Genomic DNA, 26,410 nt, shown 5'->3' on the forward strand with positions numbered 1-26,410 from the left:
ATGCCAGTTGGTAGCTCCTGGAATGCTTCTGATACTTCCTGGTTCTCGTTTGTTTTCTGCAATGCTTTGCAGATCTTGTCCATAATGATAGTAATTACTTAAAAATAAGTTATGATGACTTTTCAGGTGTAATGTCAGATTGATTAGTTTTTTGCATTAACAGTGTGAAATAATAATAGCAGTTGATAAGGCAAAAGGGATGTTAATCATCAGTAGGTAGAGAGTCCAATTTAGAATTTGGATTGGTGAGGATTTTGGCTTTTGTTGCAAACCTATATTATTATGGAAATAAGCTATCGATTGATTTTCCAGTCCAGGAAAACAAACTGGCTGGGATCCAAAAATCTTGTAATGCTGCTTCTCTTCTAAATAATCTTCAATGCGATTAGTCAAGGGGGAGTAGTAAATAATCATAAATGGTTGGAGAAAATGCAGTAAAAACAGAAGTAAATTGATAATGGTCTGCAAATGGTAGTGTTTTCAGATCAACTCACTAGCTTTTCTGGATATAAAATGCTCTTGAAGAGTGAATAAAGCAATATTGAAGTTTCTGCTGTGTCATCTTTTATATATAGCAAAAGTTACCGTGCTTAGTTTTAAGTTAAATTATTTTCTCCTTCAGCGTGGTTTTATAACTGGAGGTGCAGATAAATCAGTCAAGTTCTGGGAATTTCAGCTGGTGAAAGACAGGAACAGTATCCAAAAGAGGTGAGGGTGTTTTTTTTAGAAATTAATAATATTTGAGCTCTAAATTTTGTTCTCATAGTATTGTTGATGCATAGAGCTTGCTAGCGTGATGTAGAGTGCTTGTCCTTTTTAAAAACATTGGATAGAAATAATATTGTATATCTTTTGGGCTATAAGCCATTTCTAAGACATAATATCTGTTGTCTTGTAGAAATAAATACTGAGAATATCTTTTACATTAATCTTTCTTCTTATACTTCTTGCACCAAATTAATATCTTTATTGGTAAGATGTATATATTTGAAGACTTTAAAAACCATGACATTTTTATTTAAGCAGAGTTTAAAAAAATATTTAAAATGACAAAAAGTGTTCTTTGCTTAAACATTTAGTTCCTATCAAGTTATCTGGTTACAATCTGTTAGAACTACATTTGTTCTCTAAACTAATTTCTTTACTAGATGCGCTGAGTTAAAGAAGCTTTTCAAGATAAATGGAGAATGAATTTAATCATTGGGGGGGCTATATAAACTGCTTATCAAAAACAGGCCTTTCATTGTCTATATGTCCTATTCATTCTTTGGCCTTGTTGTAGAGCCATTTTATCTGCCCCTTTTTATTGTAAAAGTGAGCTGTGGCACAGAAAAGGGGGAAGTAGAAAGAAGCAATTTTAAATTAAATTGTCTGTTGTGCAGATTCTTTTTTTTATTATTCCAGGAAGTATTTTTGTAAACTCTGGACACCAATTGTGAAACAGGTCCTTTAGGAAAGGGTGGGATTAAGTCCACTTTTGCAGCTGACCTGGGGCAGAGGGGCTGGGGGCTAGATAAAATCAATGCAGGATGCTTCGCTGATGTCACTGGTGCCCATTAAGGCCTGCTCCTTCATGCAGGCAAAGAGAAGAACCAGTTTCTCCCCCTTGATTTCTGAATCTGACTATGCAGTAAGAATCCCTATGTTGTGCTCATCCCATCCTAGGCTCTCTGTGAAGCAGACACGCATTTTGCAGCTGGATGAAGATGTTCTCTGTGTTCGGTATAGCCCCAATCAGAAATTTCTGGCCGCTGCCTTATTGGACTGTACTGTAAAAATATTCTATACTGATACGCTCAAGGTAACCAATGTTAGTTCGGATATAAAATTAAGGGAACTGATGGAGATTCATTTTAGGCATTAAAAAAATGTACAATTCCTAGTTTGATATGAAGGAGCCAGCCATATAGTGAGTTAATTCTGTCCTGTGACCAATGAAAATAAAGAAGTGAAGGCCAAATCTTGATCCTATTTCCCTCTGATTGCTTGCTTGTTCTTTCAATCATTTTGCCAGAAATAATTCTCTTTATAATTTTTTTTGTGGGTTATTGTTTTTCTTCAGTGTTCTATTTCCTTCTGATTTTAATTACTTCTTTACTTATTTTCCTTAAACTACTGTAAAAAAAAATCAAACCAAATTTTCCTGTCTGTTACTTTGTGGAGTATTTCAAGTGTATGGCTCAGGAAGTCAAAAACATCCTTGAAAATGGGGAGGGAAGGGGGGGCAAGTAACAAAGATCGTGCAGTGTTTATGGGTACAGCTAAGCAGATGTGCTGTGTGCTTTCATAGCCAGTATCTGTTGGGTGGCATTGGGCTTCAAGGTTTAGTGACCCGGGTCTGGAGAACAGGTTTCCTGATGACAACTGTGTCTGGCGTCATCAGAGGCAGAGTGGTCTGCTACCAACATCACAGCAATTGAGCAGAGACTGGCTGAACTCCTGTCTTTGTAGCCAGGTGTGCTGGCTATAAGTAGTGTTGCTGCAGTTGAAAAATAATGTAATTTTCTGAGAGTGCATAATTAGCACTCTCTGTAATCGTGCCTTAATGAAGATAGATGATACTTCTGACAATGCTCCAAGTAACAGAGACTAAGGCAATTGAGTGGAAAGAAAGGACAAAATCCTCGAGAGCACAGATTTGGTTATTTTCTGATACTGTTAAGATGCTACTGCAGTGATATTAGCTAGTGTCATTCCTCTTTTGTGGGAGGAAATTAGATAATTTTTCTCAGCCTCTTATGGAGAAGTTTCAAAAATAATCTTTGGCCAAAAATCTGATTAAATGTTTTAAGGAGACTTACTGGAAATAGTGGATAACTGCTTTGATTCCTCATTATTGTAAGGGGGGAAAAACTGAAGTCCCTCTTTTGAAACATCAAGTTTTTCCCCACTTTCCCCAATACAAAGTGTAATCCCTAACTTTACTGTGAGCCCTACAACGGGAGAGCCTGGCATGAAACATGGGAAATTGGTGTTAAAGTTGCTCGTGCTGAATTTGTCACAGAAGCAGGTGTCTTCGTCTTTTCCCTAACAGAGCAGGCTAAATCCTGTAGTGCCACATGGGTTTCTGGGTTGGATAGTTGATTAACCCCAAACAAAAGCAGGACTTAACGTATCAGTGAAAGCTGGAAAGATCTAGGTGTTTACTAACACTCTACTTTTTAAGTTGTGTAACTGATGTCTTCTTGGTTTCCAGTTTTTCCTTTCTCTCTATGGCCATAAATTGCCGGTGCTGTGCATGGATATCTCTTCTGTAAGTATACTACCATGCTTTGGAGATTTTGGGGTGGCTTTATGCTGGAGGTTGCATGTGTGTATGAGTGTCTCTGTGGGTATTTACTTAACATGTTGGGTTTGTTTATGTAGCATGTTTATTGATGTTGAGGGCTGATATAATAATGTAAAGCCAAAAGTTTGAATGAACTTGACTGATTCTTGGTCTGTTATGAAATAGTATTGCCTATCAACACTAGGCAGGTAGTAGTAGTAGTATCTATCAATGTCCTTGACTTAGAACCATAGTTGAACCTGAAGATACAGTTGTAAGTTGTGGTCGTTAAGTGGGTCACTAAATGACGTGGCCGATTTTACAACCTTTTGGTAGCAGCTTCTTAAGTGAGCTCCATGATCGTTAAATAAGTCCGTATTCCCCATTTGGAGTTGTTGTTTTTTTTGCCAGAAACCAGTAGTAAAAGCTGGAAACAGGCCAAAAGACATTGAAAATCCACAGTATGCTGCAAACTTCCACAAATGCTGGTTGCCAAGCACCCATAATGAAATCACATGACCTGTGTGTGTGTGTGTGTGTGTGTGTGTGTGTGTGCGCGCGCGCAGCTATTGAAACTCCAAAGACAGACCATAAATAATTCTAAGGAGGTCCATTGTAAGTTCAAGTGATTGCTAAGCAATCAGTCATGAAGTGAGGACTACTTGTACCAGAAACAAGATTTGTCTTGGCTGCCTGATCACAGTTTATGTGCAGGATTTTGTTCTGCTCCAGAAAAAGGTACACATACATGGAAGTCTAGACTGAACTGCAGGAATACTTCAACTCTGAAAAGGTTATTTCTTCTCTCTTCTTCTGAAGGACGGAGCATTAATTGCAACAGGCTCTGCTGACCGGAATGTGAAAATCTGGGGTTTGGACTTTGGGGATTGTCATAGGTCACTTTTTGCTCACGATGACAGGTAGGTCAATGGGAATTGCGAGATTAGAGATCTCTCCGTAAAAGGTGAAAAGTTTTACATTCCTGAAAGAAATCCATTATATTGTAGTCTCTGTAGAACTACCTGTGGTGCACGTATTGCACTTTTCAGGACAATGAATCTTCCTGATTAGAGCTCCTTACATGTCGTCTTTCTTTCTTTTTCTTAACTAACAGCTTTTGGCATCAAGCCACCTGAGTTGAAAAAGAACCCTTTCCACACAATTTGCAATTCTGTTTGTGAAGCTGGACAGATTTACAGCTCCTTTGGAAGATTCAGATATAAACAGTGTGCTTTATGGTAGTGGAGGGATTTCTTCAGAAATTTTAACAGTAAAAATGTGCACTGGGTTTTGAGCTTATAATGGCTCCTTGAAACATGTGAGAGATTTGTTTTGGGCAAAAAAATTTATTTCATGAGCTTGGTACAAAATGTAGCTTTTTCAACTTGCAGTAATCAGATTGGAGAGTTCTTTTATATTTTGCCTCTGTTTGCTCATTAAATTATCTTGATTTATATGGTAAATTTCAAGAACAGGATTGGGCAATTTTGCCCCAAAACACCAACTTCAATTAAAAAAGTTATAGGATAAAATGTATTAATGTAGTCAACATATACTGAATTCATAAGTCTTTATCTTTTGGAAAATATACTTGCATTTATAATATGCAGATCTTAAGTATATTCTTCCCTTTTTAAAATACTTTCCCTGATGTGACTATGTGAATGGGAATTTGGAAATGGTAATGATCTTCCATATCTTCTCATAGTTATTTTTTTTCTTTCCTTTTTTAGTGTAATGTATCTTCAGTTTGTTCCAAAGACCCACCTCTTCTTTACAGCAGGAAAGGACCACAAGATTAAACAGTGGGATGCCGATAAATTTGAGCATATCCAGACTTTAGAGGTAAAATAAAAGATCTTTAGGAATAGACTTCTCAGGAAACTTGCTGTGTGTATGTGCATGCTTGCATGTGGACCATTATAACTAGTCCAGAATGTGGTGTGAGCAGTCATGAAATGGTCATTATGTCCATGTGGCCTCACTATTTCATGTGGCATGCTGGCTATCACTGGGTTCGAAGTGTGAATCCAGGTATCAGTTTATCACCTCACCCATAAAATGTTTCAAGGCATAGGGCTTGGCTACTTAAGATAATGGAGAAACATTATCTCCAAATGTTTCTGCCCATCCAGCAAAGTCCTGCACAGAGGATGCACTTTGGGTCTCATTAATTAGCAATGTCATCTAATGGGACCCAGGAAATATGCCTTATTTGTCACAGCGCCTGCCCCTTGCTCCCACCCTGAGGATGTTCAAGAAGCTGTTGAAAATCTGGTTGTTCAGGATCCCAGGGGTTGGTAGGTTAAGCCCTCATTGGATGGATGTGTGCGTCTTATGTTCAGGGTACTTATGAATTTATTACTTTTTATAGTATTGTTCCTACTTTTAAAATGATAGTTTCTCCATGGTTTCTTCCCTTCCCTATAACTAACCACCTGTCTAATTCATAGGGGCATCACCAGGAAGTGTGGTCCCTGGCCATCAGTCCCAATGGAGATTACCTTGTCTCCTGCTCTCATGATAAATCATTGCGCCTCTGGGAAAGGACAAGGGAACCCCTTATTCTGGAGGAGGAGAAGGAAATGGTAAGAAGTAATCAGAACTTCTCTTCTGAATCTGTTTAGAGGAATTCCAGTCCCAGTTTTCTAATATATATATTCATGTGTACTTGCGTTGTTAGGGCTTTTCAACAGTGGTCTCCTACGTGCAAACATATCTATTAGCTCAATGCTGAGGCTTCACACTAAACAGGCTGTACTGTCAAGCTATTGGTTTAATAGAAGAAAGTTGTAAATTTTTATTTTGGCTGATCACTCAAAAATATTTAAAGGTAAAGGTTCTCTTGTTCTCGGATATAGGGACTAGAATTATAAATGTCAATGAAACAAAGCAAATGTGTATTTCGCAAGTAAAATAAGCTTGGTTTATTCAAAAGATTTAATTTAAGGGGGCAGCTTTGTCCAAACGTGTATTATTTCATAAAATAGGATAGCTCAGCTTTCCAAGTTGCAGGAAATAAATTCTACTTATGTGCTTCAATTAGTAAAATGTGAAAAAGGGTGTTCCCTACCTCCCTTTCCCCACCCCGCTGCCTCTCTCCCTCAAAACCTTGCTCAGATGATCTCCCTAGCCTTCAAGAGCAATCTTGAGGACCAGCTGTGATCTGGAGATGGGAAAGAGGTCTCAGCCATGTATATTAAAACATGTAACATTTCTTTCAGTCGTGGCATCTTATAACACTACCCAGTTAGAAGAGAATATTTATAATTCAGGATTGCGCTGTGGGGTCCTTGGTGCTCTCTGAGCTTGGTGGTTTTCTTGCAGATGTTTCATTACCAAACTAGGTAACATCATCAGACTGAAAGTTCTGAAACATCTGCAGGAAAACCACCAAGCTCAGAGAGCACCAAAGACCCCATTGCTAAGTTACTTTATGGTAAATTAAGATGCTATTTCATTGCTGTATTTCATTTATATTTCACCTTTGCTGAAGCATTCGTGCAGGCCTTCCCTCATGTTTAGCTTTCTTGGTAGGTATTGTGAGCATAATAAAATTGGAGAGAAGAGAAGCAAATATTCTTGAACTGTTTGGAAAAAAATGGGTAGAATAAAGATTTCAGAGCTGGATGGAATGAGGTATATGCACAAAAAAATAGGGTTCCTTGTATACTCTGGATCGGGAAGAATTGTTTTCAATTTTAATATAATTGGACATCCTGACACACAAGATACTTTCCTTTCACAGCAAAGAGAAATAGAATATGAAGATAGCGTCGCTAAGGAAAATCAGCCAGTGGTAAGCAACATCTCTTTGGACACCTGTTTTCTCTTGTTTCTCAAGCTGCCTTTCTTGGGGACCTCAAGATGGAGCTGAAGCATCCATGGAAACTGGAACATGGGATGCTTGGTTGGTTGCTGTTATCAACTAGCTGACTAGAATTTCCTGATTGTCTTTATCCTTCATATTTGAACTGAATTTTAGGTCAAACTTGCAGAAATGAATAATCCAAATGCTAATTTTTCATTTTACTTTTAAGTTTCTGTAATTAGTTTTGTTGGACGTCGTAATTATATACTTAGTACATCTGTTTTGTAAAATAGTTTCAGATCCCACACAAAAAAACCTCTGCTAAAAAGCTTACCCTGCATTTGATTCTAACCCATATTAGCTTAATTCTTTTTCAACCCCACAATCTTAATATGAAATCAGTACCCCCGTCAGGTTGATCTAGCTTTATTATGGTCAGCAGAATTAAGCACAGTAATAGCCATAAGCTTTCAAACTAACTTCCAGTTCACACTTTCCTGTTTCTTTTTTCTAATCAAAGATTCCCATTGCTGTATCAATGTAATATTTAGTCTTTTGGTTACAATAGCGCACTATTCTTTCTTAAAACAGTGAGGAATTATCTCATTTGTTTCTTGATTTTGCCTTGGAATTTTAACAGCATTGTCTCAGTTTTGTACATCGCATGCTAATAGTTAAAATAAAAAAAATAACTAAGAGAACATATGGAAATACACAAACAGAAGACAAAGCAAAGACTGCTTTCAGAAACAAAGCAGAAATTGTTTCACTTCAGCTGGAAGCAGCGGTCACTAATATTGCCATCACTGCCAGCCTTATGCTTTTCATATCATTTAGTAAAAGGTAAAGGTTCCCCCGCACATGCGTGCTAGTCGTTTCCAACTCTAGGGGCCGGTGCTCATCTCTGTTTCAAAGCCGAAGAGCCAGCGCTTGTCCGAGGACATCTCTGTGGTCATGTGGCCGGCATGACTAGATGCCAAAGGCGCATGGAACGCTGTTACCTTCCCACCGTCGTGGTCCCTGTTTTTCTACTTGCATTTTTACATGCTTTCAAACTGCTAGTTTATCCTAATTTTCTGGTCCATAAAAAATCAGAAAGTATTTGCCCTGGGCTATTAAAGAACTTATTTATATACAAAAGATACAGAATTCAGATAGAGAATCATGGATGTTCAAATCAAAATGGACCTAAAATTTCAGTAAACATATTTAGATTTCAGGAGATATACCCCTATTTTACAGATGTTAATTGTAAAATGTTTGTGTTTCTTGCCAGGTTCCTGGGGAGATTCAGGGTGAGGCTGGATTAGCTGGGAAGAAGACCATTGAAACTATCAAGGCTGTAAGTTCATTTTTGCTAGAATTTTCTACTAAAAGGGAAGATTCCTTCAATAATAATAATAATAATATAATGGCAGAATATTCATATCTCTCCTTTAAAAAATCTACATCAATTGCTGATCAGAAAGTTGTCCAGATTAAGCACAAACTTTCCAATACATTAAATTAATTGCCTGTGTGTTGTTTCAGTGGGAGGCAGACCTATAAGTGAATAAATCATCATTGAAAAACAACCTCTACATTATCTCATTTTCCTAGCAGTTGAACAATCAAGGGAGAAATAATGTTTCCTTAGACACACCTTCAGGACTTTTGTTAGAGTGATGGCAGGATTTGAAACTACTACAGTATGGCATACGGACACTCCCTTCCCTAAAACATAAAATGCAATTGATTTTTTCCAGCATTGCAATTGTAATGACTCTAGATTGCAATTATTTGTTCTAATAGACTTTTCTATTTAATTAGTACCATGTGTTTTGGGTGTTTTTTCCCCTCTAGGCTGAACGAATCATGGAAGCCATTGAACTCTACAGGGAGGAGACTACGAAACTGGAAGAGCACAAGGCCATCTGCAGAGTTGCTGGAAAAGAGGTGAGGAAGGAATTACTTGTGTTTTGTGCAGTGCAAGCAAACCTGTTTATTATCAGAGAGAATGCTTACAGGGCTGAAAAGAGACATAAGCTTTGCACCATCAGTCTTATACATAATATTCAGCTGATTTTAGTATCTTTGAGATCCATGTATTAAAGTGGATAAAAGTGCATTAATCATTTACAGTGAAAGGTTCTTCCCATTTGATGTAACAGAACCATCCCAAAAAAAGTTAAACCCAACTGCCTAGGAATGCAGGAAAATCCCCAAACAAAACCTGCTATTATTTAAGTTTGGTTAGATTATTTCCCTTCAGTTTTCATCCTTGGCCAAGTTGAAAGGAACTTTAGAAGAGGCCCTATTTATTTATTTAGCATATTTATATAGCTGCCCATCTCACAAACGTCTGACTAGGTGGCATACAACACAAGAGTTGAAAACCCCCATTACAATCTAAAAACAATGTAAAAATAAACAGATAAAACCCAAGAAAGTGGGAGGACAAAGATCACATCAACCCACCTTCCAGGCTGCCCCTGGGATCCCTCCTTCCCAAGGGTGGTGAAAAAAACATATTTTATGAGTACTCTTCAAATATTTGAAAGGATCTTACGTAAAACAGGGTCAATGTCTATTTTCTCTCTCTCCAAAGAGAATAATGGGATTTAAGTTACAGGAAGGCAGATTCCAAATAAGTATTACGAAAAATTTCCAAAGGGCAAGAGCAAGGTCATACTACAAACAACTACCCAAAGACAGTTAGCCACCTTTCACAGGTGGTTGTTGAAGAGGAAGCTGGATAGCCATCTCTCAAGGAAGCTTTAATTTTGAGTGTTGGACTCAACATCTGAATGGTCTCTTCCAATTTTTATGATAGGAGATAGAAGACTGTCCTATTCCTAGGGGAAGTTGGCTAAAAACTAAAAGCTCACTTGAAACAAACATGGTCCTAAAATATGACTATAGAACAAAAAGTTGTTTTAGAAGAGTTAACAGGATTTGAAATAGTTAAAAAGATTAAATATCGGGGGGGGGGTTATATTTCAGCTTCAAATGTGAAGTTATATAAGAATAATTATGAATTGTTATGGTCAAAAACATGGTCTTAGATACCTTCTTTGCTTCAGAGAAGAAGAAATATTCATCATCAGTGAGCTATGCAGGGCTCTTAATGCAAAGGCTTAACTTTTGAAATGGGGATTAAATATACGATAATTTGATTGCCAATAAACGTAGTACAAGTCACTGTTCATGGAAGTTACCTCATCAATATTTGTTTCTCTCTTAAGATATTGCTACTGGTTAGTATTGTTTGATACCTGTAACAGTATTGACACTAATGCTTCATGTGCTCTTCATATTTGATTCACCGTATGTTATCTCCCTGTCTCTGTAGTTCTGTGATTTGCTTCAGTTAACTGTTCAGATTTGAGCATGCATGTGTAAAATGAGTAACTTGAAGAACCATGATCCTGTCAAGAAAAGTTCTTTGCTGTTTAGTCATGTGTATATTTGGCTAGGGTAGATTAAATGTACCGTATATACTTGAATATAAGCCGAATTTTTCAGCCCACTTTTTGGGCTGAAAAATCCACTTCGGCTTATACTCCAGTGAACAACAAAAAAAAGAACTTCCACCCCCCAGTTTGGAGAGCTGCTGCTTTCATCAAACATGGACGAAGGCAGCAGCTCTCCAAACGGGCTGCGGCGGTTTGGAGAGCTGCGTGCGCAGCTCCGCCGCCACCTCTGCAAGCCTCCGCTGAGAGAATGGGGCGGTGGAAGCTTGCCACCCGTATATACTTGACTTCTTTCGGGGGATGCAGCCTCTGTCACCCCCTTCTCTCAGCAGCTGAGAGAGAGGGGCGGCAGAAGCTGCATCCCCCAAAAGAAGTCTTCGCCGAGAAAATGGGCGCTGAGATTTTCTCGGCGAAGACTTCTTTCGGGGGATGCAGCCTCTGCCGCCCCCTTCTCTCAGCTGCCCTGGCAGCTGAGAGAAAGGGGCGGCAGAGGCTGCATCCCCCGAAAGAAGTCTTCGCCGAGAAAATGGGCGCTGAGACGCCTCATTCTCTCGCTCAGCAGAGACTTCTTTCGCGAGATCCAGCCTCTGCCGTGCTGCACCGAGAGAACAGCAAGCCGCCCCATTCTCTCGGCGGAGCACTCCACCGCCCCATTCTCTCGGCGGCTTGCCACCCCGTTCTCTCATCTCAGCAGAGACGTCTTTCGGGGGATCCAGCCTCCAGCTGCTGCATTTCCCAGCCTCGGCTTATACTCGAGTCAATAACTTTTTTCCAGTTTTTGGGGGTAAAATTGGGGGTCTCGGCTTATACTCGAGTCGGCTTATACTCAAGTATATACGGGTATATTTTATGAAATATGAAACTGAGTAGACAGAGACATGTTTTATAACCAGAAAGAAATGTTTCTTTTTTAGTTGATAGTGAAATGATGCATTTAATTTTTCAAAACAAGATATGTTAGCTAATTACTTTTGAACTTTCATATAAGTTAGTTATTGTAACTCAGTTTATTTCTCCAGGTTCCTGTTCCTGTAAATCCAATTCTCCAGGCATATGGCAATATTTCGGTAAGTCTGATTTAAGTCATTTGAAGGAACTTTCTTGGCATAAAAACATATCATAAATAGAAGTATATATGTCATGTAAGGGTCTTGGTAGAATTCATAATGGATTGGAAATCATGTTTTTGTTTTTTTTATCCTTTTCAAACTTAGTGTTCCTATAATTTCATATTTCAGTAACCTAAAATTTCCATGAACAGTATAATCTTAATGGTACATATTCTCTTTTTTTGTACAGAGGTATATTTGCAACCTTGAGATTAAATTTTATGTGTTCATATTTCTGCCTGAAAAGCTTTTAAATAGATAGTTTTGTAATTATAATTCAGTAATTTACTGCAAGTAAGAATAGAAATCAGATCCAATAAATATTACTTAACTAAAGGAATTTTCAAGGTACTTTTCCTTTTCTCACATTTACATTTTATTTTGCTATAGTAAATCTGGCAGCTAATAATAAAATAGAATTGATTACTTACATTCATCTTAACATAGTTCCTGGGAGAATAGACAGTAAAGTCATATTAAAATTAATTTCCAAAAGGAGTTGTGTATTTTTTTGTTTTCCAATTTCTTTACAATCTGTTTTTCAATTTTTATACTTAACAAATTGCTGCATATTGGTAGCAGTTCTGTTTAGAGTAATTGTTCCTTTGAGCTTACCAAAGAAGTAATTAAACAGACATTGCTACCAATATGTACTAATTTAATTACTAAGCTCCAACACAATTGGTAAATATAATGTAATTTCAAGATGGTGGAGTACTATCTATAAATTATTATTAAGGGTCAGTTCTTGATGGTTTGCTGAAATAAATCAAAGAGATAAAGAATTTTGTCTCATCAAATTTGAACGTTAAGGTCTTTTTTCTATTTATTTAGAACTTTTAAAAGAGCTTGCTGCTTTTAATGTATGCAGTGATTTCTGATACTTACATTTTTACCTTTTAAACTTTTCCTTGGAAAACTGGTCCACATGGTAATACACATATCTGAGCTCCAGGGGCACCTACAAATATGAAGTGAGATGGTCACTTCTCTGTGATAGTTGTTTGTGTAGTGAGTAAGTTGTTTGTGTAGTGAGGTGCCGAGAAAAATAGTATACATCTTAAAATTTGTTGCTGAAAGTTAATAATTTGAAATTATTCTTGTTTTTCCTTGCAGCCTTCTGCATATGTATTGGATGTTCTCAAAAAGGTGAAATCAAGGTATGTTCTTAGAAACCTCTTACCAAGAAAATCTGGAATTTCTTAATAGCTTGTCTAATAAGAGCTGCTGAGGTAAATGCTAGAAGGGTCTCAGCAAGTTGAATCTACTTTATATGAATTCCATGTCTAATTTCATAATCTGTAGTTTTGTCAAGCTTCCAAATATACTGCATTAACAGAATGTGCCCTAATAAAGTATTGAGCACTACTGAATATGTAGCCTTCAAATATCATAATATCCTTGGAATCCCATGATACAATATATGTTCTGGGTCTTAATTAGATTTAGAATATACATTTTCCTTAGTCCTAATGATCAGAGTAATATGCAGGTATATCGCTGGAAGCATGTAGACAGAAACATTATTATTATTTTGCAATTTTCCTTCTCCAGTCTCTCTCAGATGCACTACGAGGAGCTAAATAATATTTCTGAGTGTTAAATGAACCATAAAATACAACTAATTTACTTCTAGAGAGCCAATTCATTCAAATACTTCTATGCAAATTGCCATCTTTTTTTATGGAAGTATGGCTGTGAGTATTAATGGTTCCACTGGTAGAAATTGCCTTATAATTTGGATTGGCAACTTGTAGTCCTCCATATATTTTTGGACTGCAATTCCTCTAATATTTTCCCATGATGGCTAAGGCTAATAGGACCTGGAGCTCACCCGTATGCTACCTACCTCTGCTGTGAAATAAAATTAAGCCACATTTCAACCAGGATAAAGTTTATCAAACTTTCACTTGAGCCCACTTGAGGGGCAAGTGTTTTGGAAAAAAACTTCAGGCATTTGCTTCTAAATATTATCCAGCTGGTGTCAAGTAAGGAGAACAAGGAGACCAAGCTGGATCAAGACTAAGAATCAGAGTTAGAACCAGACCCACCGTTTGAAACCATTGATTCAACGTGATCCCTAATTCTATTTCTTGGAAAGAAGACAATATAACAGTGCCAGGACACTGTTTAAAGTATGCCTTCTCTTTCCCTTGAGCATCTGCTTTTCTGCCCTTAATAGAGAAAAACGTTATTGCCGGATTGTTGGGATTATTTTTTTTTTAGTGTTCTTGGTGCTTGATGTGGAAATGATGATCCATATTTCTCTCTCTCTTAGTGAATTGGAAGAATCCCTTTTGGTTTTGCCTTTCTCCTATGTGCCTGACCTTCTAATGCTCTTCAGTCAATATTTCGAATTGGGTCTAGAGGTAGAATTGCTCTGCCGGGCTCTCCTGTTTCTGCTCAGGTAAATTGAAGGTTATTTCATTTCTTTTTTTTAAAAAAAAATCAGGTATATTACTATTTTCTGTAAGACTGAGACTGGCTAACTTACATTACATTAATATGGGGAAGCGAATCAAAGTTTGGCATGCTTAGAAAGCAAATTTGAAATTAATAAAAAAAATCAATAGCTCAATTTTTGTGCACAGCTTAGCAGTTCTGGTTTAGTCACTAGAAAGAAACACACTGGAAAAAGTTGCTGGTTAGCAGTTTCATCATTTTTTTTGATTTAAAAACATAAAAACACCAATAGAATCAATCTCTAGGCCAGTGATGGCAAACTTTTTAGAGATCGAGTGCCCAAACTACAACCCAAACCCCACTTATTTATCATTGGGTGCTGGGTGGATGTGGCCCACTGGGTAGGCATGGCTGCAGTGGTCATGGCAGACTGGGTGGGCGTGGCCACCTCAATGTTGCTCGTGGGGAGGGACGCCTGTGGGGGCCGGGCATGGTTGGGGAAGATCCAGGGGGTCTATGGTGGGTAGGAGGCTCGTCCTGAAGGGTGAGGCAAGGCAGGGGGCAGGGCAGGTGTGCCATTTCCATTCAGCATTTCTTGCAGATGTCTCAGGACCCAAACTAGGTAACATCAGCAGTGAATGGGGTTTGTGGAGTGGAGAAGAAGAAGAGGAGGAGGAGGGCGGTTGTGGGTTCCTTGGTCTTCTCTGAGCTTTGTGGCTTTCTTGTAGATGTCTCATGACCCAAACTAGGTAACATCATAAGTTCACTTATTATCCCACTTTGGGTCTTGAAACATCTGCAAGAAAACCACCATCATTAAAACCACCATATTAAACCACCATTTAATAAGATTAAATTACTAATGGCTACATAATACATAACTGTGTTTTTTTAAAAAAAAAATGCAACTCCATGTTATTAAGGCTGGATGAAAAATGTGTGTTTCTAAGCCCTTAAAAGTCTGTGGATTGGCATCTCTTTATCCTATGGAGAGTGAGCTCTATATATGAGGCCCCACCAGGGAAAGGGATTGGCCCCAAGTATTAAGCAGGTGAACCAGCTGCTATTAAAAACAGGCCTCCTTATTTTATGTCAATAGCTAGTACAAATCTTGTTTGCGGTTGGCTTTCTCTAGATGTTCCAGGGCTTTAAAACAACAATCTAGTATATATTTGGAAATCGGTCAACAGTTGGTGTATAGATTTTGGAACAGGGAGAATATGGCCTCTGCAGCATAACATGGAAGTTGCAAGTGACACACGGGAAGCTCTGTGTAGAGCTTATTACAAAATTCAGGCTTGGAGGTTACCAGCAGGTGTGTTTTGGTTTTTAGACTTAAGGCTAAAGATTTGTAAAAATGACCTGTAACAGAGCAGGAGTTCTTTTTTTTTCCTTTCCTTTTTTTTTTTTGACAAAAGCCACATTTTCTCCACTATGATGTCAGAGGCTTGAAGCAAAGTGAGGATTGAGAAGAAAATGATTGAGGCTACTTTCTTTTCCCTGCCTCAGTAAGCTATCTGATGAGTCAGACTTGCTATTATGCTTATAATTATCTAACTTTACCTGTTATCTATCTCTGTCTATCTGAATGCTTCCCTTCTCTTTTACTCCTATCATTTTAGTTTCAGGCCCAGGTTTTGCTAGTGGCCTGAACTTGCAAAAAGATTCTTCCCCTTTGCTACTCTTCTGCAATTTCAGGTGTGTTATTTTTTTCTTCCCATGCGATATGAAGATAGGCTGACAACTGAAGTTTCCCCATTCTTCCTTCCTGCCCTGGGATTTCATCTTGAAACCATGAAAACCTATTTTGTTTTCACAGTTTAGACATAGTTCCTCCTGGATTAGTCAGGAATCCAGAACCAATATCTTGATAATCTAAAAAAATTAGTTTTCCTGTATTTGTTCTTCCTCCTAGGATACACTTTGGGCAGATTACAAGCAATCAGCTTCTTGTTCAGGTGATGGAGAACCTGAAAAAAACCACCATTTCCAGAGTCGGTCAAGTGAAAGTAAGTGTGTAGTGGCACAACATTTTTCATGTTTAAAAAATGCTGGTTTAGAATTCTGGTCTGATCTCCCAAGCTCTGCAGTTCCTTGTCCATTGTCATGGAAGGGGGAGCAAGTGAATATCTCACTGAATATCATCTGCATTATGAGTTAGGAGCATGCTCTCAGCCCCAGCTCATGTCTCATTTCTTCTTTCCCAAGTGTTAGGAATATGCATGGAATAGGGTGGCAGACGTTCCCGTGGCTTGCTTTGTCAAGTAGTGAAAGGGCGGGATTAAAGCTTGCTGGTATTTGAAACAAAGGGGAAGATTTACTGGATAAGCTAATACTTAGAGCAAGCTGTTTTGATTCCCCCCCAGTTTTGAACCCCATCTGAAACAATAGGATAATATTGCCGTTATCTTACAGTCTTAAAGTGGGTGTCAGGATTATTAGACAATTGAGCATTGAAATAGTAGCAAGTGGATATGGAACTAAGTAGATGATGCTTTAATGGTTTTCCCGGTCTTTTCTTAAACTTCACTATTTATTTGTATTTACGCTGTACCTTTAGGATGTTCTGGGATTTAATATGGCAGGTCTTCAGTTCCTAAAAAGAGAAATTGAAGCCAGGGATGAAGTGACTTTTTTTGCTGATGCTACTGACCGATTTGAGGAGAAAAAGAGGAAGAGAAAGAAGAAACAGAAGATGATTCTTGCAATGCTATGAGGCAGTTTGCTGAAGGATTTGTTGCTATCTGAGAACACTGCGATGCGTGTTTCCAGTTGCTGAGGGGGAGTGACTTTCAAGGGCTTGGGAGAGGATGAGGGCAGGACTATCCCCTTCATGTATTCCCTGCTTTTGACTGCTACAACATCTTCTGACCTGCTGCTTTAGTTCTTCTTTAAAAAGCCACCTCCTATCCCAGGACCCCACATTGACTCTCATCCCACTCGTCACAATGACAAAAAATGCAGACAGAGCGCTCTGCCCTCTTGCTGGATGGATGAATTTTTCTACTCTTGTTTTACAACATTGTTTTCCCCACCTTCGGGGAAAAAAGAAAAGAAAAAACAGCAATTGTTCAGCTTTGACGTGGCTATCAATGACATGCTTCACATAATATAGCATTTTGGCCTGGTCTGAAAATAGACCTGTCTTTGCAGTTTGAGAAGGTTTGATTTGTACTTGCTTTTCAGTCTTATTTTTGCTATTTAATGAATTTGTCATTTTAGTAATAGCAGTTTGTATTTGATTATTTTCTGATCTTAGTTTTGGGGTGGATATGAGACCAAGTGTTTTACCTCAATTGCATATTACTTGGCATTTGTAATTACACAAATCATTGCTCCTCTGTGGTACAAGCTCCATTGTAAGTCTTGAAATCCCAACAAAAGTCTTCTAGCTGGCATACAGAAATTAAAAATTAGTTCTTCAGATGTGTAATATTAGATGGGAATTTAATCTAGCCTACTAAGGAATCTGGTTTCCTCATTTAACCTGGAATACTAGTGCCAGAAAGTTCAGCAAGCTGCTCAGCATAAACACAGTTAAATCTTCATACTTTTCTAGGGAGGCTACACTGGCAGAATTTCAAAATAAGTATTAATGGGTTATCAATTCTACGCTGGCATCAAAATTAGCTACTTTTGATGAATGCTAGTGATGTTCTCAAGACATTAGAGATGTTGCACAAGTTCTTTGTGCTTTTTCACCTTCAGCAAGGGGAGTAGCAATTTGTTTACACACCCTGTTAAATTTTCATAAATTCAAACCAAGAGATTTACTGTAGTGCAGAATTTTTCTTATTTATTGCTGCATGTTCATATTATTAAGATGACATGCTCAGAATTGTTTACAATACCAATATATATACATTACATAAATATTAGGTTAAAAACAATTTCATTATCATTAACCTTTGAAAACATTGATTTAACATTCTTGGCATATTAAGAACGTTAGCACTGCAGGACTGTCATAATATTAGAAAAAATTACTCCGGGTCTGCTCTGCAAAACAAACATAAAAAAATTATATAAGCATATGGACAAATTTCTAAGCAAGTTTTCTGATGTAGCTTTCTAGTACAACTAACTTGACTGACAAAATGCATGTGCCTGCTAAATTCAGCAGGTAGATATAATCATTTATTTGCCTTGTGCATTTAAAGTAAGTTAAAAGTAATCACGGAAGCAGATTTTTGCCTTTGACATTTCCTTAAATACAGAATTCTTACTTAATGAAGCAGAGGGCTTGAAATCACTTGTGGCCTCTGCCGTCCTCTGGAAACTGATGACAGAAAAAAAAGTCAGTCCTGTCCTACCTCTTACAGGTCTCACTTTTCTCAAAAATGCCAAAGGCATACCACTGCTTATCCAATCATTGTAAAATTATTTCAAGTGATCCATCTCTGCAAAAAACCTTGCATATGATTTAAACTTAGGAATTTCTGTAGTTTTTAATTTGCATTTTCTGATCACTAGACAAATATATTCTAAGTATTTTCTTGATTCAGGATGCAGAGGTGACTGGCAGAAAGCAGTTGGCCACACAAGAGTCAGGGGAAAGGAATCTCAATTTGCCAAACCCTTTTCTCACTGTTTCTTTTTTCCTGAGTACAGGAAGCATAGTGCATTTCTGTACCACCTACCCCCAAAGTGCATTCAAATGTGTCCACCTAGAACTCTGCAAGCCACTTCTCCTTAAAAAAGCATGTATAGCATACAGTGTCCCAATAGGTTTTGTGCACGTTTTTAAATTGTGATATGCAACACTTAGAAACAGGTATGTATTTGGTTGCTTGAATATTCTGGTCTTGTAATTCTCTCATTTAGGATTCGACTCCATCAATGCCATTCATGTCTCTTAAGCCCAAATGGTCTCTTGGTTGCCCTGCACCACCACCACCCCCGATCCCCCAGCTTTCCTAACCCTTTCCCTACCAGTGCATCCCAAGCTCCTTACTTCTTCCTCCCAATAGTAGCTTAATTGCCATACATAAGCTCTCCTTTTGATTTGATGAAACCCACTTTCCACGCTGAAATACAATTGCTTACGTTAATGAGGAAGCTTGTGAGGAAGTATTACTCTAAATTGAGAGCCTGGACTTGCTGGAATCAACTGGATGCTGGAGGCTTTCCCTCCCTTGGGATAGTTTGGTGGTCTCTCATCATAGACGGTGTCTGTTAAGACTGGTGAAAAAGCAAGTTAAGGAGCACACATTGTTTTGCTAAACCCCTTCTCGAGCCTTGAGTGTAATAAAGCATAATAAATAATGAAGCATAAAGACATTTTTTTAAAAAAGAGGCTGCCTGAACCACTGACTTCTACTTTCATTTTGGCAACACAAAAAGCATTGAGATAATACAATGAGACAAGAGACTCCAGAGTCTCTTTCTTTCTTAGACAGTTTAGCAGAAAAAGTAATAACGATGTCCCTTTGGCAGCTAGCTTACATGTAATAGAGTGGCAGAGGGTCATAGAGCACACCAGGTAAACTGTTTATAATTTTTCGGTGTTAATATAAATAAATAAATAAGTATAGTGTTTGACAGTGCTGGGGCTGATAATGAAATGCCGCATCATTCTCGGTTGTACAAACCAGTAATGTGCGTTTATCCTTTCAGATATCTCCTGGGAGATGTAAATTAGTGGGACCGTTTTAGGCTTTGTTATAAAATAGATTGAAGTGATATTCTGGTTCTTATAAATGGGAGCAATGTAATTGTATGTAAACATCTCTTTTTGATATGCCAGCAGCTAAAGAGAACAATGGAAGGAAGGCATGACTGCTCTACCAAATAAACATGCATAATATTTATGATGGATATTGTAAAGCCTTGGAAAGGTTTTACTCAAAGATGGCACTAGAAATAAATAAAAATAACAAGGGTGAGATACTAAATAAGTGATTTAAAGAAAGGTAAAGATTGCCACATCAGTGAGGTGAAGACCATTAGTTTATCCTATATAAATTCAATGAAGAACAAAAGAGAAAAAAACACTGAAAAGATATTTGCTTCCACAGGAAGAAATAGTGTTTCAGTTTCTGTGTGAATTTCAATCTGATGAAAAAGTTTGTCCAAGCCCTCATCTCCTTCCACTCCAACAGCCATGGCAAAAATCTCTATTTCCAGTACGGTTTGCAGTCCAGCAGCCACCTAGAAAAGCCAGATCATATAATTCACCATGGAGAAAATTAGATTCTTGCCTCCCACCCCACTATCTTGCCCTCTTTAAATTACTCCTAACCATCACCCCTAAATAAACTTGCTGGTAAGGCTTTATTTTATTTGTGACTTGAATTTTCACCATAACATTTCTACTATAAACTTCTCCACCTGAAACTGTGATAATAATTGACTTGTTTGGAGCACAGCGTGAAAGAGCTAAATCCCATGTAATTTTCTTACATGCGAATAGTGCCAAACCATTTTTATGGCAATATACCCCCTTCATGTGCTCAACCTAGAATTTCGTTCCAGTTACTATACTGTATAATCCTCAAAGCTGATGATACAGCATTTGAACAGAAAGAAAACTAAAGAATTGTGGGTAAGTAGCATGTTAAAGGTAATTTAAAGGATTTCCCATATTTAGGAAAAGGAATAAGTCCACTTTTTAAAAAAAGGTGCTGAAATGTGTTCATTAGAAGAAATGATATTTTCTGAAAGCCTATATGATAAAACAGACTGCAGAAATATCAGAGATTACTATGTCATTCTATTAAGATACAGCAATCGGCCCATTTGTCCCGATACCCATGTATATGCTGCTTGGGCACATTTTCACTAGAGTAGCACTTATTCCTGGGGCAATTTATTGGCTAAATGAAGAGGTGCCTCACAGTTTGCATCAGACGTTCTCATGTTGCTCAACGACTTCTGTAATCTTAGTGGGAGAAGGAGAAGGTTCTCCTGAATGTTATGCACATTTGTACATGACCCTTCAGAATTGTTTTGAAGAGTTAAAAAATAAACAAAACCTCTGACTCAAAAAATGTGACTACTCCTCTCCACTACTGCAGAGTAAAAGGAAGCACTATGGGTATTCTGCTTTATCTGTCTACCACGGTTTTTCAGAACTGTTATATTTTATTGCTATTAGAAAAGAAGGGCCATCTCAATAAACCTGGAGTATCAAATCAATCCCACACAGATAATCCATTTTATGCCTCTTTATTAATTCATTGCTAGTAGGTTGTACAGATGTGCTTGGTCTCTTTTAAATCCTTAACTACTGCAGAGAACCCTTGTGATTAATCATTAGCCCAGGAAAATCTTTAATACTGATCATTAAACTATATTATATCCCTCTAAAATGATTCTATCTATAGCTTATAGGGAGAAATTTTATTAAACTGCTAGTTAGGAGAGAAACTTTCTGGCCTTCTCCAAAGGTTGCGCTTCCATTTTTTACTGGAGTTAAAGACATACAGAAGACAAAAGGCACTAATGCTGGAGGACTCATCCAACTGCTTAGTGTACTGATTTCTATTAATCACTAATCAGGAGCAGCATTCAGTGACAATTCAGAGGCAACAGACACTAGACGGGTATCAACTAAGAAGCTCGTAATATTCTGCCAGTTCTAGATGGATGGATAGCACTTGAACTCAGTTGTGAGGAAAGGCCCATAGGCAATATTTAAGTACTGTGGTCTGCCTGCAGAAGAAAATCAATCCAAATTAATTAAACACTACAACTTACGGGCCCTGGGGTATAGTTAACACGCAATCCTGTAGAAGGTGGTGGTTGTTTCACCCGAAACCTGCCAAGTAATAGAAAAGTTAATTTCTTGTTTTGTATTGGACCAGAGAAATAAGAAGCAGACCATGGAAGAAGGCGGGTCCACACACGTTAGCTTCCATAATTATTAAGATATTTTCAATCTGTGTCAAGGATAAGTTCAGACATGGAGGCAAAGTTTAAATTCATAGCTTAAGAAGCTTTAAAATATCCATTTAGAATGGGTTACTAAAGCTACATTCAACATTTTTCATTTCCTAGCTACCGTCTTTTATCTAAAATAAAGACATACTGTATAGTGTGGCTTGGATATTTCTAGTGAGGGAACAGCATATTGCCTCCTTGTCATTAATATTTGAAAGATCATTTGTACTGGGCCTCATTTGAAGCTATCTAAAGCTAAATGGTTGGAAATCTGGTCCCATTGCAATCTGCATGCATCATAAAATAGATGCAGCCTCCCTCCTAATCTCTTCAGTCTGATGACAGATAAAAGTGGTCTCAAACAGGATATGTATCTAATGTAAATTTCCACAACCTCCAGCTGTTCTCTGTAGTCTCTATCACTTATAAGGGAAAAGGCAAACTAGTAAAAAGGCAAACATCACTTGGCCAAGGGATCAATTGAGGATTTCTAATGCCAGTTAGATTAATGGGAAGTTTTTTTTGTAATTGTGCAGAAAACCTGGATCCAGACTATGGACAGAGCATCTGAGAAAGCTGCTCAGATGGGCTATTAAGAATCAGTCCAACAGTGACTTAGATTTCTTCAGAAGGAGGAGAGTTTTTAAATTATCTTTAGTCTTTATGGCTGTAATTATTTAAGAGCCATGTGGGGCACAGTGGTTTTGCCTATTAAACATACTATCTGTTATCATCAAACTTAGGAATGAAATTGTCATGTAATTAGAATTTCTAGAGGAAAGGGCCAGTGAGAAACAACATGCCTGCTTCATTTAGGCAAAAACATCTGTCCAAAGAGCAAAGATTGGAAGTATCTCAGGCAACTGCCCCCTTCAATGCTCATCTATACCCCAAACTAGATTCTCCTGAATATTAAGATTTTGACTAACATTGACAGAAGGAGAAAAACTCCCACATGACAACTTGTAAGATATCACCAATGCTAGCATGATAATTCCCTCCCAAAATGAAGATTTCACTCTCAGCACAGATGCAACTTTATGGATATGAACCAAAAAAAATTGAAATCCACTACATTTCTTTCTGCATTGGATTGAATAGGGAAGCTAAGTACAAGTGAGGGTATTGGAACATTCAGCAGGTATGTCCATTTGGGTCCATAGGCTATGTAGTTGAACTAAATGGTCTCTGACCATCGTAACTATTTTGTTCTTTGTAAATGCCAGGGAAAATAATACTGGGTATTATAGTGTCACCTTTATTCTAAATTCAAGATTGTTCTGCTGAAAAAGCCATCAGAAATGAAATTCTGTCTCATGCCATTGCAAAGTGTAGTTTCCAATTGTTATAGGTGACTTTTACCTTCAGAATTGAAGAGAATAGAATAAAAACTTTATTGTCACTTTAAATGTACACTAATCAGCATACATTAAAATGAAATTTTGTTGCATTCAGTCCTCAAAATATACTATTATGCATATAGCCACATACACATATATGAAACAGAGAAACATCACAGTCTAGTTCGAATGTATACAGTACATATACATGGCAGGAGAAAAAAAGTATCGTATCAGTTTACAAGATGGATGGCATAACGAACAAAGTTGTTATAGAATCTAGTAGTCCTGCTAGAAATACTTCGAAACCTCCTCCCAGAGGGGAGCAACAGAAACAGATTGTGAAGTGGGTGTGTGGGGTCTCTAACGATGCTTCAAGCTCTAAGCATGTAAAACTTATAAGCAGTATCCTGAATAATGGGAAGCAAGCTTCCTATAATTTTCTCAGCTGTCCTTACCACTCTCTGTATGGACCTATCACAAAACCAAACAATGATGCAGTTTGTTAGAAAGCTCTCAATTGTGCTTCTGTAAAAAGTGGCCAGGACAGAAGGAGAAAGATGTGCTCTCCTCATCTGATGCAAGAAATGCAAATGCTGGTTTGTACACTTCACTAAAGATAACATAGAGACCAAGTCAGATTGTTAGTTATCTGCACCCCAGGTACTTAATACTATTGATCACCTTCACAGCTGCAGCTTTGATACAAAGTGGAGTATGACTATGCAGGCTCTCTAAAATCTACAATGATGTCCTTTGTTTTATTAACATTCAAAACCAGGTTATTTTTGTTGCACCAGTCCAGCAAAATCTTTTATCTCCTCCCTAGAAGAATCTTCGTTATCATTCCGGATAAGATTCACCACTGCCATTTCACCTTCACTCCATGTTATTCTAACAGAACCTTACACATTAGAAGTTGGTGCATCCTTGGCAGTTCAACTCAAAGTCGCTAAATGTTAACAGTGCAGCAATGAGGATAGAAGGGAGATTAGGTAGGCATTTCACCTTTTGGATAAATACTTGAAGGCGAATGAATGAATGAATGAATGAATGAATGAACCTTTATTGTCAAAGTACAACCATGTATACATTGAGATTGGCTGAGCTTCCCTTCGTGCCCCCACCCCCAACTAACAGTGAAACAAACCCTCCATCTTATTACACCATGTGAGCTAATTGCACAATGCACTGGCCTCGCAAATCAATCATGCATAAAGTTTATAAAATTATTTCCCGTTCAAAAGCCTAACAGCCCATGGATAAAAGCTGTTCTTCAGCCTGTTGGTACGGCTGGCTATACTCCTGTATCTCCTACCTGATGGTAGGAGAGTAAAGTCCAGGGTGTGAGTCATCCCTGAGAATTTTCCTCACTCTTCCAAGGCAGCAAGCCCTGGCGATGGCATCCAGTGGTGTCAGGGGACAGCCCACGTCTGTGCTCACCACCCTCTGTAATGCTTTCCTATCCGTGGCTGTCAGACCAGCATACCAAACCACAATACAGTATGAGAGGACACTCTATAGTAGACCGGTAAAAGAGGGTCATTAGGTTTACCATTGTAATGTTTTGTTCTAAAAAGTGCCATCTGAGTTATACAAACTACATGCATGAGTTACAAAAGAACAAGACTACTGCAGTGCTTTTATTTTAAAAATTGTTATTATTGATGAAATTCTCTCCTTGAACAATGTACCACTCTGACATCATTGATATAGAAAAGAATCTGTTATCTATAAACAGTTCTGTGGCATATCTCCAAACTACCAAAAAGCAAAATATTTTGATGTGTTATCCTTTGGCAGATACAAAACTTGATAGTAATATATACAAACCTGCAGAAATCCATTCCAACATTCTTCAAAATCACTGTGGTTGAATAAATGCAGCCCTCCTTAAGAATGCCAAATGTCACCTTCGGCGGGATAAGAAGGAATCCTGACATTTTCTGGGAAGATGCTGCGACAGAGCATGTGCGGACTTTGCCAGAAACAAGATCTACATTCTTCACAAACGAGAGAGATTATTTAGGAAGGATAGATCAAAACGAGACAGATTATTTAGGAAGGACAGACAGATCAAAACTCTTAATCCATATATCTATTGATAAGAATAAAGGGCATTTATAGATTGATATTCTACCCATTCACAGCTATGGATACTTCAATTCTGAAAGGAAGATTTGTATTCAGAATTCACAATAGGCTATATATAAAGTATTCATTTTTGTCAAATTGGAACATAATATATCTTGAATTGTAAGTAGATTAGCCTCTGTGAAATCAGTCCTGTGAATAATTCACCATGTACAAAAATGTACAATATTTATGTTCTGTAGTATGGATTTGAACTTAAGGCATGAAAATCTATTTAACCTTCAGTAAGTTCCTGGATGAGAAACAGAAATTTGTAATATATTTTTGCTAAGGGTTTTATTTTTGTTTCAATAAAATTATACTGCGCAGCTCCTTGGACACTCAATGCATATTGAGTATTATTCCATAATGTTGGATTGTACTTCTCTTACTTTCAGCTGCCATCAAGCCTATTTTAGTTTTACACAATCAGATGGACAGGATTTACTAAATGATAAGCTATGGTTAGTTATCATTGGACCACATATCAGGAAAATAGGCAGAAGCCATCCAACAGCAGAAGGGGATGTTCACAGAGGTAGCAAAGATTTGAAATAAACTCCTTTGTTCCCAATCCTAGCTTCTTCTGTCCTTGTGAATGAGAGGGGCAAAACTCATTTTGTACTCACTATATAAGCAGCTCAGAGGGAAGGAAGAAAAGTCCACTCCTTCTAATCCATCTAACGCAGGCCCTCAAACCAAGCTAAAAGCATTCTAGGTGACAGAGAGGATTATGGTACACTGTTGTCAATTTGCTCCAACTCCTTTGGCTATTGTTTAGTGACAGCTGGAAAAAAACAGCTACTTGTGGTGGTGATTTGTGGCAAGAATCCAGTACTCTTAGGTACTTGAGTTGCTATTCTCCTTCTGTAACCTTTAAGTCATAACTGGTTACACCTGATATCCTGATAGGGAAGGAAAGGAGTATACAATGGTAGAGGGATGACCCTGTATGCTTTTTTGTGACATTCTATGACATCAGCTTTTCTAGATTTAAAAAAAAGATAAATTAG

The 26,410-nt window shown here is 37.8% G+C and overlaps 2 protein-coding genes across 4 annotated transcripts in view; one reads left to right on the top strand and one right to left on the bottom strand.

The window, feature by feature from the left end:
- Positions 1-17,469, top strand: part of WDR3 (WD repeat domain 3) — a 32,595-nt gene extending 15,126 nt beyond the window's left edge. For all 3 annotated transcript variants that reach the window (XM_083351869.1, XM_083351867.1, XM_083351868.1), the window contains 14 exons: positions 623-708; positions 1,666-1,801; positions 3,197-3,253; positions 4,088-4,188; positions 5,002-5,113; positions 5,722-5,856; positions 7,017-7,067; positions 8,356-8,421; positions 8,922-9,014; positions 11,551-11,598; positions 12,757-12,800; positions 13,919-14,047; positions 15,959-16,052; positions 16,604-17,469. In XM_083351869.1, coding sequence (XP_083207995.1) covers positions 623-708; positions 1,666-1,801; positions 3,197-3,253; positions 4,088-4,188; positions 5,002-5,113; positions 5,722-5,856; positions 7,017-7,067; positions 8,356-8,421; positions 8,922-9,014; positions 11,551-11,598; positions 12,757-12,800; positions 13,919-14,047; positions 15,959-16,052; positions 16,604-16,759 — 1,308 coding nt within the window. In that variant the 3' untranslated portion in view covers positions 16,760-17,469. The remainder of the gene's footprint in view (positions 1-622; positions 709-1,665; positions 1,802-3,196; positions 3,254-4,087; positions 4,189-5,001; positions 5,114-5,721; positions 5,857-7,016; positions 7,068-8,355; positions 8,422-8,921; positions 9,015-11,550; positions 11,599-12,756; positions 12,801-13,918; positions 14,048-15,958; positions 16,053-16,603) is intronic.
- A 1,509-nt stretch (positions 17,470-18,978) lies between these two features.
- The window catches only part of SPAG17 (sperm associated antigen 17), a gene marked incomplete at its 5' end in the record, with an annotated part of 124,780 nt that continues 117,348 nt past the window's right edge, over positions 18,979-26,410 (bottom strand). Inside the window, 4 exons of the mRNA XM_083353470.1 lie at positions 18,979-19,224; positions 20,004-20,193; positions 21,742-21,802; positions 25,098-25,267. Of these exons, the coding sequence (XP_083209596.1) occupies positions 19,091-19,224; positions 20,004-20,193; positions 21,742-21,802; positions 25,098-25,267 (555 nt within the window). The 3' untranslated portion in view covers positions 18,979-19,090. The remainder of the gene's footprint in view (positions 19,225-20,003; positions 20,194-21,741; positions 21,803-25,097; positions 25,268-26,410) is intronic.

Source organism: Vipera ursinii (genome assembly GCF_947247035.1).
Source record: "Vipera ursinii genome assembly, chromosome: 2".
In the NCBI taxonomy this organism is placed as follows: Eukaryota; Metazoa; Chordata; class Lepidosauria; order Squamata; family Viperidae; genus Vipera; species Vipera ursinii.